This window comes from Hyposmocoma kahamanoa, unplaced genomic scaffold (assembly GCF_003589595.1).
Source record: "Hyposmocoma kahamanoa isolate Upper Pololo Valley unplaced genomic scaffold, ASM358959v1 86, whole genome shotgun sequence".
NCBI lineage: Eukaryota > Metazoa > Arthropoda > Insecta > Lepidoptera > Cosmopterigidae > Hyposmocoma > Hyposmocoma kahamanoa.
This window is the reverse complement of record NW_020654289.1, coordinates 13,856,563-13,872,128: the sequence shown is the minus strand read 5'-3', so window position 1 is coordinate 13,872,128 and position 15,566 is coordinate 13,856,563. Positions and strand designations below refer to the sequence as shown.

Below are 15,566 nucleotides of genomic sequence, written 5' to 3'. Positions count from 1 at the left end.
ATGATTCTTTTTTTGTTGGAAACAGGGTACCTCCATAGTGGTCCCATTTCATTTTGAAGAAAATCATCCACCTCTAAGGGTCGTATTCCAGAACTGTACTCAATGCTCAAGTCAGGATTTGAGCAGACTTGAGTATGATTTCAAGCACTGGAAATACGACCCTAATGGCAAGGACTTGAGTCTGATTTCGAGTACTTTAAACCATACTCAAATCCTGATTTGAGCATTGAGTAGAGTTCTGGAATACGACCCTAAGGGTGGCTGTTCACGCATGAAGATTCATTTTTATAGATAGCGCCTACATTTATTATAAGGAGCAATTATTTTAATGGTTGATTTTGCTATTATCCAATTCAGACGGTTTTCTCTTAATATACTTTGAGTAGTGAGAACCGATTTTTATTATCTCCTGTGTAAAGTCCCGTATAGTGGCAAACCAGGGTATGAATCTGGGTTTGCGCACTTTCCGGTAACCGACTTTAATAAAACTTGGTAATTATATGTAATTCCACGTACTTTTCAGGTCGGTTTTTTTAGTACTCTGTACTGATCTAATTTAAAAAGATGTAACAAATTCTGGACTGTTATAATTTAAACTTTACCTAGTCGATATAATATGTTATTATTTAATCTTTACCCAGTCGCTATATCGTTAAAAGTTCAATATTTTGCTGTAAGTTACGACGTTTTGATTTTATATTGAAATTTTATTGAAATTCAAATTCAATTTTATTCGTGTTGCCATCATGCGGCCAGTACAGTAGCACATATTGAATAATGAACTTTATTCATTTCATCAAATTGGCATTGTGTGACATATTTGGTAAGTATTCCATTATATAAGGCTTATAATTATTTATTACTAGAGACGGTCACAATCGACAGGTCAAATATTAAACTTGTATCTGCAGTAATGATTTTAATGCTTTATTTGTGAATTTGAATATCTCCATTATGTTTATTATCAATTAAATATCATTTTATTAGGTGTGTACTATTTGGTTTCGACAAATCATGGATAAATCGTGATTAATTTTTTGTAACAAGCTATCTTATCTATTATAAAAAAATGCAATTAGGTTGTTCAAGAATCGCTAAATTGTTTACCAAAAACAAATAAAAAAAATAAAAAATTCATCCAATTTCAAAAACCACAAACAGTCATTACAATAAAAAGCGAAAAATAATAAAATCAACAATCTTCGTGATTCTTTTTATTTATCTTTGTACACAGATCTACATTTATGGTTTATTTGTACAATTACAACGTGACAATTCTTGTCCAAACCTGTTACCTATAATATTAATAAAATATTATTATTGGCATGTGATACCTTACTCATCGGATTGCATTTTACTTTTCCAATAAAAATATTGATACTCAGTCGGTGCCAGCCTATGAAAGAAAACAAATAAATACTTTAATGGATTCTAATGCTATACAGAAAGTTCGTAAATATGCCATGGCAAAAAACGTATTTCTTTTTAATTGACCGTATTTTCGGGTTTATTGCAATGATTCCCATGGAGTGTTCTTTGCCACCATTGTTCTTTGAACTCTTAAAAATTCCTAATAACTAATATCCTTTGAAATGCCTATTACTAAGTGACCTAGCGACGAGTTAAGTGACATACTACCGGCTGACATTGCACTTGCATGAATTATATTATTTGCTGTATGCTCTAAACCACATATGGGCAACATGCGGCCCGCGGGCCGCATCCGGCCCGCTGTAAGATATAATCCAGCCCGCGAGACATTTTGAAAAAAAAAAAAGTCAATGAAAAAATATTAAACTAGGTACTTACACTCACAGCGACAGTGAAGCCCCAAACATCTAATCCTTTGATGTTTGCCGCCTCACTCTTTGATAATCGCCGCCACTCGGCTTACTCGATCAAAGTCTTTGATGTTTGCCGCCCGACGCCTCACGGGCGGCAAATATCAAAGACTTATTGCTTCTCAATTATTCTAAAACTAGTTTATTCCAGAATATTCCTTCATTTTGCCTATATAAGCGGGTGTATGGCCCGAACATTTGTGCAGTTCTATTCGAGCTACCGAGGTGATAACTTCGACAAGCGATATTCTAGCGAACTGTTTGAGCCGTGAACTTTGTGTGCATCTTGAGTGGTTGTGTACTAACTATAGTTTGTATTGTTATTAAGTTTAAAGAACGAAAAGTTAACAAAAATGATGTCTGGTGGAAAAAAACGAAAAGTAGATACAGAGGGACGCCGAGAAAAATGGACTGAAGAATTCTTTTTTATTTTGCACAATGGTAAGCCTATTTGTTTGCTGTGTAATGAATCCATTTCAGTAATGAAAGAATTCAATATAAAGAGGCATTACTTAACTAAGCATACTGCGCTACACTCACTGACAGGACAATTAAGAACAGACAAAATCCAGAAGCTTACAGCAAATTTGGAGAAACAGCAACAAATGTTTCTTAAACAAGGAACACAACTTGATAATGTTGTGAAAGCTAGTTTTATAGTTAGCTCAAAATTGGCAAAGGCATTAAAACCATTTGCCGAAGGATAATTTATTAAGGAGTGTATGTTAGAAGTTTGCAGTGTTTTGTGTCCTGAAAAGAAAAATGAATTTGAAAAAATTAGTTTGACAAGACGAACCGTTGTTCGACGTATAAAAATGATGGCTAATGATATAAAAACAACATTGACTGACCGTATGGCTGGTTTTGAATCATTTTCCATAGCATTAGACGAGAGCACGGATTTGTCGGACATAGCTCAACTGGCTATATTTATTCGAGGTGTTGATAAGGAGTTCACTGTTACTGAGGAATTGCTTGCTTTACAGCCGCTAAAAGGAACCACTACAGGGGAGGATATTTTTAATGAAGTTCAAAAGGTATTCACAAGATTTGGCTTGCCATGGTCAAAATTAAAGGGAGTATGCACTGATGGTGCACCTTCTATGGTCGGCTTACGTAAAGGTTTCATCGGAATTTTAAATGAAAAAGCAACAGCATTAAATGTGCAAAAAGATGATTTGATAGTCCTTCATTGCATTATCCACCAACAGAACTTGTGTTCTAAGTCCATTCGACTCCAGCATGTTATGGATGTGGTAGTAAAAACCATCAATTTTATTCGATCTCGAGGGCTTAACCATCGTCAGTTCAAGGGGTTCTTGGATGAAATATCCGCTGAATATAACGACGTAACATATTATTGTGAAGTCAGATGGCTGAGCAAAGGAAAAATGTTGAAACGGTTTTACGAGCTTAGAAATGAGATAGCAGACTTTATGAAAATAAAAGATAAACCACTATCTGAATTGAGTGACCCAAAATGGATATGTGACTTAGCATTTCTGGTCGATCTAACAGGCTATTCGAATGATTTAAATTTGAAACTACAAAAACAAGGACAGTTAGTAAATGATTTGTACAGCCATTTGAAAGCATTTCAGGTCAAACTGCGCTTGTGGGAGTCACAGATGCTATCTGGTAATAGTTACCATTTCAACACGCTCTCTACGTATGAAAATATTGCTTATGCTCAATATGCTGAATAAATCAAGTTACTGTCGGAACAATTTTCGAACAGATTTAGCGATTTCAAAAACATGGAAGACTGTTTCAGTTTATTTGCAAATCCAACAAAAAGTAATGTACAAAATGCTCCAATACACTTACAAATGGAGTTGATCGAAATTCAAGAAAACTCACTCCTAAAATCTAAATTTGAAGAAGTACAGTTGTGGGATTTCTACAAAAAATACCTAGAAGAAGACAATTTTCCGCAACATAGAAAATTCGCAAGAAGATTGATTTGTGCTTTTGGCAGTACTTATAAATGCGAACAGTTCTTTTCGATGATGAAATTTAATAAATCAACACATCGTACAAGACTGACTGACGATAATTTGGAAAATTCTTTACGTGTTTGTATCAGTGGAATTAATCCAAATATCGATGGATTAGTTTCCCAAATTCAAGCTCAAGTGTCTCATTGATTGACTTCCGTAGTTTGTAGCAATTTCAAATTTATCGATTTACCGATATGATGTTGTACCATTTTTTTAAATTTCATTTTTTAAATAAATTGTACTAGTACTAGAATAACATTGTGATATTATTTTATGTCTGACATCTACTGACACTAATTACTTTAAAATGCACTAAGCACTTTTAAACGCGGCCCGCGAACCTATTTGCGTACTAAAGTTTGGCCCTCAACATGTTAAAGGTTGCCCATACCTGCTCTAAATACACGAGTAGAAAAACAAAGGCTCTACTTTGTACTAAAATTATGAAGGAACTTGGTAAAATGGTACTTAGACTTCATTTTTCTTTTTCCTTTTAAAGAATATAAGCATTTAATATTATTATTTGTGTACTGTTATGTATTATTAATATTTATATGGATATGTGTATCTACGTATACGAGTTTATTGATAATTATTATGCAGTGTACTTATAACGTACGTAATACTTTAAATTTTTTTTTTTTTCATTTTTATATTGTCAATACCGGTAATTATGTTTGTATTATAATATTCATATACCAAATATACTTTCAATATGTTTGTATGCCAAATGTTTGGCCGGACACAGTGAAACTATATCTACTCATTTTGTAAATGTCAACTTGCATATCTAACCTGTGTTTTCACAAATAAATGAATTATTATTATAACTTTGGTTGCGCCCCTTTCGCATATCCCAAATTTCTATCCTAAGGTTGCCTGGAAGAAATTGCTACATAGCAATAAGGCCGCATGTTGCTCATTATCTTACTATCTTTATGCCTAAGTTACTGTATTGTATTTTAACTATAATTTTATGTGCAATAAAGAATATTTTATCCATTCATTCATTTATTCATTCAATGATACGAAAAAGAAATTGGTGTAGTACGGCCATATCTACCTACAAAACGACAACTTTTCAGAAGACAGGTTTAAAGATTCTACGAACGAAATTAGTCGATAACTTTTTATGCTTAAATAGGAGAGTTATAAAATTTCACATAATATAATTTATTTTATATAGTTCGTATTATTTTTATGTGATTAAAGCACTTTTGATTTGACGTATGATCACATGTGGCTTTATTATACCAAGGAAACGAATTTTCTAAGTAACGCTACCTCAAATGAATCGATAGAATTTATATCTACTCAATTATAAGTAACATTTTTTGTAGATAGGCAGGTACACCGAAAGTTACTTAACGGATATAAAGCGCCTTTGGGACGCGTTAAATTCTAAGTACAATGATAATTGTACCGCGGCGGTTAAAATATTACGGGTTCTGGGCCCAAATGTCTGCCAACATCGCTTAAGAGTGAAATAAAAGTTTTAAACGCCTGACTCCGGCCACCACTGGGTAGATGACAAAAGTTTTGCCCTCTGGGGCCATTAGATAAGGCTTACAAGGACCTGGTGGAGTAGGAGCAGAATAGGGTTAATTTTGTATGTCCTTGACTTCGGAAGTAAGGGTACTGGTACAAAACGTATAATATGGGTATAAAATCGTATTTGTTATGGGACATGCAATGTACGAGGGCGGTTTGATAAATAAGTAACTTAAACTTAAATAAAAACTTTCTTCGGTATTTATTTTTATTTCTTAATTGAGAACTCTTGGCGTGATTTTTTTTTTAATTAGGTGTGGTCGATATGTTTTTTGAAGATGGAGAAAACGGAATTTCGAGTATAGGTGTTGTTGTTCCAGAGCCTCGGTAAAGCCTAACACATGCCATCTCGCCGGAAGGATGGAGGCGTGAAGACTCTCCAGGATATCGTCACAGTCCTGAAGGAGAATGACTCGGTCGACGTGCCTACGTTGGTAAGCGAAGTAGCTGCATAAGCTGCCCCCCGTCACGTTCGACCACGTCGATATCACTAGGCTGCTTGTAGTCTATGCACATATTTGTGCCATAGACTTTAGACAATATAAGTTACACTGCGACCCGCCGTTCCCGCACTACGACACTAGACAGTGGTGTGAGCGCACGTATCGCACGTGTACGTGAAGTAAACACATGTTGTTTCATTGAGTTATCCCTATACTAAGTAGCGTAAACGCCACGAATGGCGACGAGGATAAAGAACGTGAGTAGAATTAATAATATTTTGAAATGTCGTCGAGGTTATAAGCTCCGACTCAATTTGTTAAAAAAAAAGAAAGAAGTGGAGGTATGTATCACGATTTCAAATCATTACAATCCATATCACTAAGGCATGTAAATATAATATCTGCATATTGGACGTATGTGCCATACGTGAGTTGTAATTATTTAAGTCCATTTTGTGGAGAAATAAATGCCTTTTTATTTTTATTTTTATTTTTAAATAACATATTATCCGCATACCATGGTGTACTACACCCGTGTCGTATTTTATTAGCTCGAGAAATGATATAAACAAATTGACACCGTTGGCTACTAAACTAGCCAAAAACACGAGTACACACTGCTAATACTTACAAAAAATAATATTCTCGTTGTTGTGTAGTTTGTATTGCCTGTATTGAAATTGCTAACTTACATTGCAAAATTACGTATGAACTACAAGATACGATGTTCACCTACGGCTATACGTAATATGTGAGTGACTTTAAAGGGAAATTGATAACCAGAGTACTTGAGTAGTTCATGTTAAAAATATGTGACAAAAAAAATAAAAGCAAATCAATTTTTACCAACTTTACGTTATTAATTCAGCAGTGCAAATCCTTTCTTTGCTAATTAGACATGGCCTGCAAATCGCATTTTTGTCTAAGCAGCAGCTTACATTTTGTTTACATTTAAGTAAACATTTTTGTCACTATATTTAAATACTACATACCTACTCAAGAATGACTGGTTTATTCTGTCCTTTCAAAAAACTGATTCATAACAACATTCCCAGCATTTGTTGAAATTAATATGGTAATTATCATTAAATGTTGGAAATAATAAAGTAAAATCAGCAACATCTAAAATAAAAAATGTTTTCAACAAATAAGGTTGATATCATTGACTTACAATTATAAGTCAATGGTTGATATTGATAAATCCGACTACACAACAACAAACAGTGCCTGTAAATATTAGCCGAATAGAACAACAGATATGAAGGAGTGAAAACACCTTGAGTGCCCCATAAGGTGAAAATTGTAATGTTTTATAAGTAATGGAAATTACTTATAAGAATGTTAAGTCAGTTTATAATCTATATGGTCATGAAATACGAAGGAAGTGATCCATGAGTTGTTCGTAAATTGGAGTTACTTCAGTGTACCCACTCAAAACTGAAAATTGTAGGTTATATTAGTTATGCGATCAACATGACCATAAAATGCGAAGATGAACTATGTGACGAATTCAAAGTAGCACAAGGGTGTCTAAGCACATAGCTCGTAGAAAAGTCAATCGTGGTCAAACTGGTTGATTACATCGTATGGCTCACATGATGATACCTTCAAGTATTCACATAATCATTTCATATTGGTGCGAATTGATATGTAGGTAATAAATATACCCAAAAAAGAACTGGTAACTACTTTACAAGTACTAAGGTATCAATAATCGCTAAAAGTGTCAATTATCGACATATATTTAATTTCATTGACACCTTACGTCAATAGATAAAGCGATTAGTGGATATTTCGCACAGATTTTTTTTAGTGTCAAATTAAAACTATATAATGTTGTTTCTATGACCACACAATATTACTGAAATAAATGACCATGCAAATTAAAAACATATAATGTTGACTCATGGCTACGCCATGTTACTGAAACAAATGACCACGCCAATAACATATAATGTTGTTTTACGGCCATGCAACCTTACTGAAACAAATGGCTACCCAAATTAAAAATATATAATTTTGTTTTATGACCACGCTATGTTACTGAAACAAATGACCACGCAAATTACAAACATACAATGTTGGTTTATGGCTACGCAATCTTACTGAAACAAATGGCCACGCAAAATTAAAAACATATAATGTTGACTTATGGCTACGCAATGTTACTGAAACAAATGACCACGCCAATAACATATAATATTGTTTTATGGCCACGCAACCTTACTGAAACAAATGACTACGCAAATTAAAAATATACAATTTTATTTTTTAACCACGCTATGTTACTGAAACAAATGGCCACGCAAATTAAAAACATATAATGTTGGTTTATGGCTACGCAATCTTACTGAAACAAATGACCACGCCAATTAAAAACATATAAAGTTGTTTTGTGGCCACGCAACCTTACTAAAACAAATGGCCACGCTAATTGAAAATATATAATGTTATTTGAGGACCATGCAACCTTGATGAAACAAATGGCCACACAAATGATTTAACAAAAGGTCACGCACAAAGCAGTAAGAATACGGCTAGGTCGCTGATTACTGTTAGTGCTTACTAGTAAAAGGCCACCCACAATAATACATCACAAGGCTACGCAGCACTGTTACATAATTATGTAAAAAGCCACGCACAATGTTATATATGTCACATATTTGAAATTATGATTTTGTGCTTATGCAATTGGAATAATGTCGATTCTAATATTTGATATCGACAAGAAGAAGCGAATATCAAATGTTTTAAACAGCTTCAATAGCAATGAGGCTCTTTTCATAAGAAACGCAAAAGATATTATAGATAGCGGCGATACTCTACCAGTGTTAAATTATATTGATAAATATTATTCAATTAGTCAAATAGACCTAACTGAATTATAAAAATCTGATTTATCAATGTCCGAGTTCTTACATGTTCTTCACGATGTCAGAGCAGTAATGAATTGTACCACTGACGAATAAAAAAAACATAAAAGAGTGTTATACCGAAACACGATTATGATGTGGTTAGAGAGGCAAATGGAAAAATTGTGAAGGGCATTAACATAAATAACGAAAGTTTGTACAAATGTGCTCCTCTTATATCTGTGGGTGTTGAAAGAGCCTTCTCATCTTATAAATGGATATTGAGTGTCAAACGAAATAGTTTGATACTGGAAAATATTGAAAAAACACATAGTGTACAATTAACAGCTCATCGACTTATACACTTTTGTTTGAATGTCTTCTCCAGTGGAACGGAACAAAATGATTAATGTGCTACCATCTGTACGTATTAGAGACTTAAAGTGAGCTGGCAACGTTCAGTCATGCATTTCGACCTTATACTAAAAGCAGTGAAAGATAGCTTATTTTCCCGCTCGCACCGCTCCTACTGAATAAAAGACAGATGAACTATCAACGCTAAGCTCATCCAGGCCTATACCCAGCAGGGTTGAAATCAACACAGACAGTTAATAGTAAATTAAATGATAAATCGTATCCGCCATCTTGGATTTACAAACAAGTGCCATATTTGTAATGAACACCCCCAAATGCCTCGAAAACGATACCTATATTGCATTTTTTTGAAATATCGTGTCCGCCATCTTGGATTTACTAGTAAGTGCTATATTCGTAATGAGCACCCCCAAATACCTCGAAAACGATACCCAACTTGCCATTATTCGAAAAATCGTGTCCGCCATTTTGGATCTAAAAATGAGTGTCATATTCGTATTGAGCATCCCCAAATACCTCGAAAACGATACCCAACTTGCCCTTTTTCGAAAAATCTGTAATGTGAGCACCCCCAAATACCTCGAAAACGATACCCAACTTGCCCTTATTCGAAAAATCGTGCCCGCCATCTTGGATTTCGAAATGAGTGCAATATTCGGAATGAGCATCCTCAAATACCTCGAAAACGATACCCAACTTGCCATTTTCTGAAAATTCGTGCCCGCCATCTTGGATTTAGAAATAAGTGCCATATTCGTAATAAGCATCCCTAAATACCTCGAAAAGGATACCCATATTGCATTTTTTTTGATAAATCGTGTCCGCCATGTTGAATTTACAAATAAGTTCTATATTCGTAATGAGCACCCCCAAATATCTCGAAAACGATACCCGATTTGCTGATTTGGGAAATCGTGCCCGCCATTTTCCATTTAGAAATGCGAAAAGTCGTGTCAGCCATCATGTGTTCAGATATAAATGCCATTTCCAGAAGCATCTTGGATTTAGAAATTAATGCCACGTTCTCAATAAGCACTCCCAAACAACTCGAAAAAGTCTATAATTCTTCGACAATGTCGATTATATCTGTAGGCTCTTAATCGACATTGTCGATCGACAATGACGCTCGACAGTGACGATCGACAATCTGTAGGCACCTTTATTGTAAAAACTGCACTTTAGTTTCAGGAACCAGCGCCCTCCTGTGCATATGAAAAGACGCAAATTGCCAACGCAACTGTGTATTAATAAGTTATTGATTTTCCAGGTTTATATATGTATATTTCTTGTAATTGACTGTTACAGTCGCATTAGGATATCCATAATTATTCCAGGAAATCGTAAAGGTTCCACATTTTTCCGAACTTGGCACCCAATCAGTATGCCATTATTATATCGAACATTATTAATTTAAATCTTTCCACTCGGAATTTGGCATTAGATTTACAATTCAATATCATACTTGCCATAACCGAACGGCGAGATCGTAAAACAAAACCGCGACAAATTAAGCGTTTTAAAATAAGTTCATGCCAAAACTCTGTCTGGAAGAACGATCTTCTGTATTAATTAGCTTATGATGTATAATAGCACTCCATATGTAATTATATAAGCAAAACAAGAAATATACACGTGGAAATTGATTAGACAAATCAAGAATTAAGAAGGACCAAAGAAAATGGAGGGGTAATTGCAGATTCGTAATGAAGAGGAAGGTTCAAGGTGATAAAAGCGGACACAATTAGGAAAAGGGGATATTTAAAATAACTAAATACTGGATATAACTTCTTGACTTTAATTATCACGAACGTATATTGATTACAATCTTCACCTTAGAATTTTTAGTAATAATCTGTGTAGAGCACGTGCTGTTTCCTGCTTTTAAGCCCTCTTGATATCAATCGGGTTACCCCACCAAGCGAGAAACAGCGCGCGTATAATAGTCACAACTTCCGTTTCCTAATCTTATTTAATCATGTATTTTGCTAAACAGTACAATTACTGTATAGCAAAATACACAAATTTATACAAACGAGTTACTACTGCTATGTACAATTTTTGGAGATATTTTGTAAATGCTAATACAATCAAGAAACAGCACGCGGTACAGTAGTCACAACTTCCGTTTCCGAATCTCATAATTATGTATTTTGCTAAATAGTACAATTACTGTATAGCAAAGTACTCAAATCTATGCAAATGAATTACTACTATTTATGTACAATATTACAAAGATATTTTATAAATACTAGTATAATCGCGAAACATCACACAGTATAATAATCACAACTTCCGGTGCCGAATCTCATTTAATTATGTATTTTGCTATAGAGTACAATGTTACTGTATAGCAAAATACTCAAATTTACCCAAACAAATTACTAATATTAATGTACAATATTATAAAAACATTTTAGGAATGCTAACAGTCGGCCTTTCCTGACCTTTTATCGCCTCGAGAAAACTAAATAAGAAAAATAATAATTAAAGAAATAATACTAAGTATCTTTACATAATTTCATGAATACGGGTACAGCAGCTTTTAGAATTACATCACATAACCATACCGATCTAATATCGCCGTCTCCACAATAATATCAGAATACAGCATGTAAACGAGAACTGCATTGGCTTTTAAGTAGAACTAAGATTTTCTTAGATGTATTTATCACTACATATAAACGGCGATATTAGATTATGTTCTTTATTACAGGAAAGACAACAGACTTAAAAGTAGTATAACATTAACATTATAATCATATTTTAACATCTTTTCATGACATAATATATTATTTATTCACAGCATAAATATTTATAATTTATGGATTCAAAGTTAATATTCAATTAAATAATATTATTCTAATGTTTAAATACACAAATGTATTCTAACTTCACATTATATTATTGATTTTTATATAAATATTCAAATTTTACATTATTTTATATGGACACATGGAACCACTTCATGTTTCCAATATAGATAATTGCATACAATGAAGTATTGGAGCCCCTGCATGTCTCCAGCTACTTCTACTATTGTAGTTAAATACAGTACTAGAGCCCCTTCATGCCTCCAATACTGCTTAACGTGACACCGGAGCCCCTGCATGTCTCCAATATCACAGAATTACTTTTAAACTTAACCAATAATAAAACTAAGATAATATCATATATTCAATGTCCAGCTCAAGTATAACAGAAATTATTAATTTTGAGACCAATGCACCACCAAATGAAACAAAAGATGGACTCAGTCACTTTCACTATTAGAATCGCTGTCGTTATTCCTACTAAATACCATCCAACGATGGATTTTATCAACAGAGAAAATACCACTTAATGTTCGATTACCCTTTCGAAATAATGGTGTATCCTCAACAACATACCTATAATTATCCAACACTGTAGCAATACGCTAAGGGCCGCGCAGCTTAGGAACTAATTTTCTACTTTGACCACTAGCTGATATCTCCCTTTCTACTCTAACCAGTTCACCGACCTGGAAAGTTGACTTTTTCCTACTTTTGTCGAATTTTTCTTTCTGTCGTTGTTTATTTAATTGTGTATGTTCCGATATTTCGCTTCTAACATCATTTATCCTTTTATCTAAGTCTTCTATCACGTTACTATCAATGTGAGATTGTAAAACCGAATCTGACACGCCAGTTAGTTGAAGGCCGAAAAGAGCTTGAGACGGAGTCTTGCCTGTCCCTTTGTTGACAGTATTGTTTAAACCCCATTGTATTTCGGAGACACACTCCTCCCATAATCGTTCTTGTTTACCACAAGTGGCAGCAGTAAGAGCAGACAAAACCGTTCTGTTATACCACTCAACTTGACCATTGGCGCGTGGTGATGTAGTTGTGTTTAAAATATGTTTAATACCGAGTGAATGTAAATATTCTTTAAAACAATTAGCCGTGAAGGAGGTACCTCGATCTGAGATGAGTCGTTTCGGAACACCCAAAGTGTGAAAGTAATTTTTCATTGCTCGAATAGAATGTACGGTTTTGGTGCTCTTCACTGGTACCAACATGATATATTTAGTGAATGCGTCTATTATCAATAATAAATATGAGTTTTTCTTTTTGCTACGGACAAAAGGTCTTAAGTGATCAATGTGGATTGTGACATCAGTGTGGTTGATGAAAGGGACAATCAACCTTCGGTATAGGATGAAGTTCGCCGGACTTTTTACCGGCTGGCTTTTTAACTTTTGCATGAGCACACTCCAAGCACGTGTCAACGTATTTTTTTAAGAATCGTCTTATTTTGGCAAACCAAAAGTTACTCTGAATTTTCTCAAAGGTTTTGTCAAAACCGAAATGACCAATGTCGTCATGTGTTGTATCAATATACGAGTTAAACTTGAGTCGGCTGTCCAAGAGCACTCCCAGATCACGGATTTCAGTTACTTCTTGTAATGTTACAAGATTCAACTTGTATGTGTAGTTCAGTGGCCTTTTTCCTTGTGAATTTAATATGGTACAAGTAGCCAGGGCTGGGCAGTATTGGAATTACTTGTATTTGAAATACGTATTTAAAATACAAATACGTATTTTGTATTTGTATTTCAATTACTCCCTAAAAATGTATTTTGTAATTGGTATTTCAAATACCTGACCGTAATGTATTTTGTAATTTGTATTTCAAATACTTTCGTTGCAAAATACATTTCAACAAAATACTTTTTTCTTTTCAATGTACAGCCTTTGTACAGCCTATTTTGTGACGTGCATAGATTTATATCAGTGTTGGGCATTGATAATGATAATATATTTATTGCAGTTTACATAATATAAATAATACAAATTTTACACTATATTACGTATACATGTAATATACTGTAAGGGCATAGCAATATAAAAACTTATATATGGTTTATATTGTGGTATGTATTGGCTAAACTTAAATATGGTTTAATTACATTTCAAGCCTTAGCAATAATTATTATTACAAAATTTCTTATTATATTTCTTATCATATATATAAACATATTATTAATTGTACAATTATGTGTTATACTAGTTTTAATTCGACCATAATAACATTGAATTTACTCCATTATATAACATTTTATCTACTTCATTTTATTTATTTGTTCACATAGGTACAATGAAAGACATATGAATCCTGTAATATGGATATGATAATAATGGACAGCAAAATAGGAATGAGGCAGATCAACGCTATAGCAATTTATCATCAAGATATTGTTGCACTGTATAGTAAGTTTTATTAGAAAGAATGTTTTTTAAGTTATTTATGAAAATACTTGTTTTATTTTCTTGCTTTATATGCTCCGGTAGTTTGTTGTATTATTTTTATCGACATTGAATGTGGGCTCGATCTATGCATTTCCAATTTTGAGAACGGTGTTACAAGATTATTTCCGTATCTTGTGGGATGGTGTCTTGGTTCGTCTCGCAGTTTAGTGTAAAATTGTGGGTACTTTTTTATAAATTTGCAAACTTCCAAAATGTAAATTGATGTTAGGGTTAAGATTTTGTATTTTCTAAAGAATGGTTCACAGCTCTCTGTTCTTGATATATTTGCTAGTATTCTTACGCAGTTTTTTTGTTTAATAAAGAGGTCATTTACAGTTGTACTATTGCCCCACAATATGATGCCGTATGATAGCCATGCATAAGCGTACGCATAGTAAGCACTTAGGGCAGTTTGTAAATTTGTTGACTTCTTTATTTCTTTTAAGGCGTAAGTAAAACTAGATAGCTTTTTTGTGATTTTTTGTACATGCTGCTTCCAATTTATATTTGTATCGATATATATTCCGAGTAAATTAAATGTATTGACGGTTTCTATTTGTATTTGGTTATACGAAAAATTAATATTTAGTGATGGTTTTTGATAGGGTCTAAATTCTATAATTTTGGTTTTTGTGAAGTTAATTTCTAAATTGTGATCATTCATCCATGTTACAATTGTAGTTAGTGTATTATGAAGGGTTTGATTTAAGTGGTCACTATTTTTACAAGAGGTTAATATTGAGATGTCGTCAGCGAAAAGAACACATGAATCGTTTATTACTTTTGGGAGGTCATTTATATAAGCCAGGAATAGTATGCACCCAATGACGCTTCCTTGTGGTATTTGTAAGTCGCAAGTGTAGTTGAACGATTTTTCCGAAAACCATTATGCGACTCATCAAATATATTGTACTTTTCACAGAAAGAGCGAGAGGCGGCTACACATTGCCTTCTCAAATACTTTCGAAGCCGCGTGCAATAATGCAATCGGTCTGTAATTACTCAGATCATACTTACTTCCTTTTTTGCGAATCGGTTTTATCAGGGATTGTTTAAGAAGATCCGGGAACACACCCTCGGCAAAAGACTGATTGACAAGCGTATAAAACGGAAACGTCAATTCGTCTGCACATACCCTTATAAGCGCGGATGGTATCTCGTCTATTCCATAGCTGTATTTATTTTTTAGATTACGTATAATTACGTTTATTTCGCGCGGTTCGACCGGGCTCAAAAA

At 33.8% G+C, this 15,566-nt stretch overlaps 1 protein-coding gene across 1 annotated transcript; it reads left to right on the top strand.

Annotated features, from left to right (window-relative positions):
- Nucleotides 1–2,656: 2,656 nt before the first annotated feature.
- On the top strand, nt 2,657–3,547 carry LOC113234915 (general transcription factor II-I repeat domain-containing protein 2-like). Its single transcript, XM_026470436.1, has one exon. The coding sequence runs from the start codon at nt 2,657–2,659 to the stop codon at nt 3,545–3,547; it is 891 nt and encodes a 296-aa protein (XP_026326221.1).
- The last annotated feature ends 12,019 nt before the right edge of the window (nt 3,548–15,566 follow it).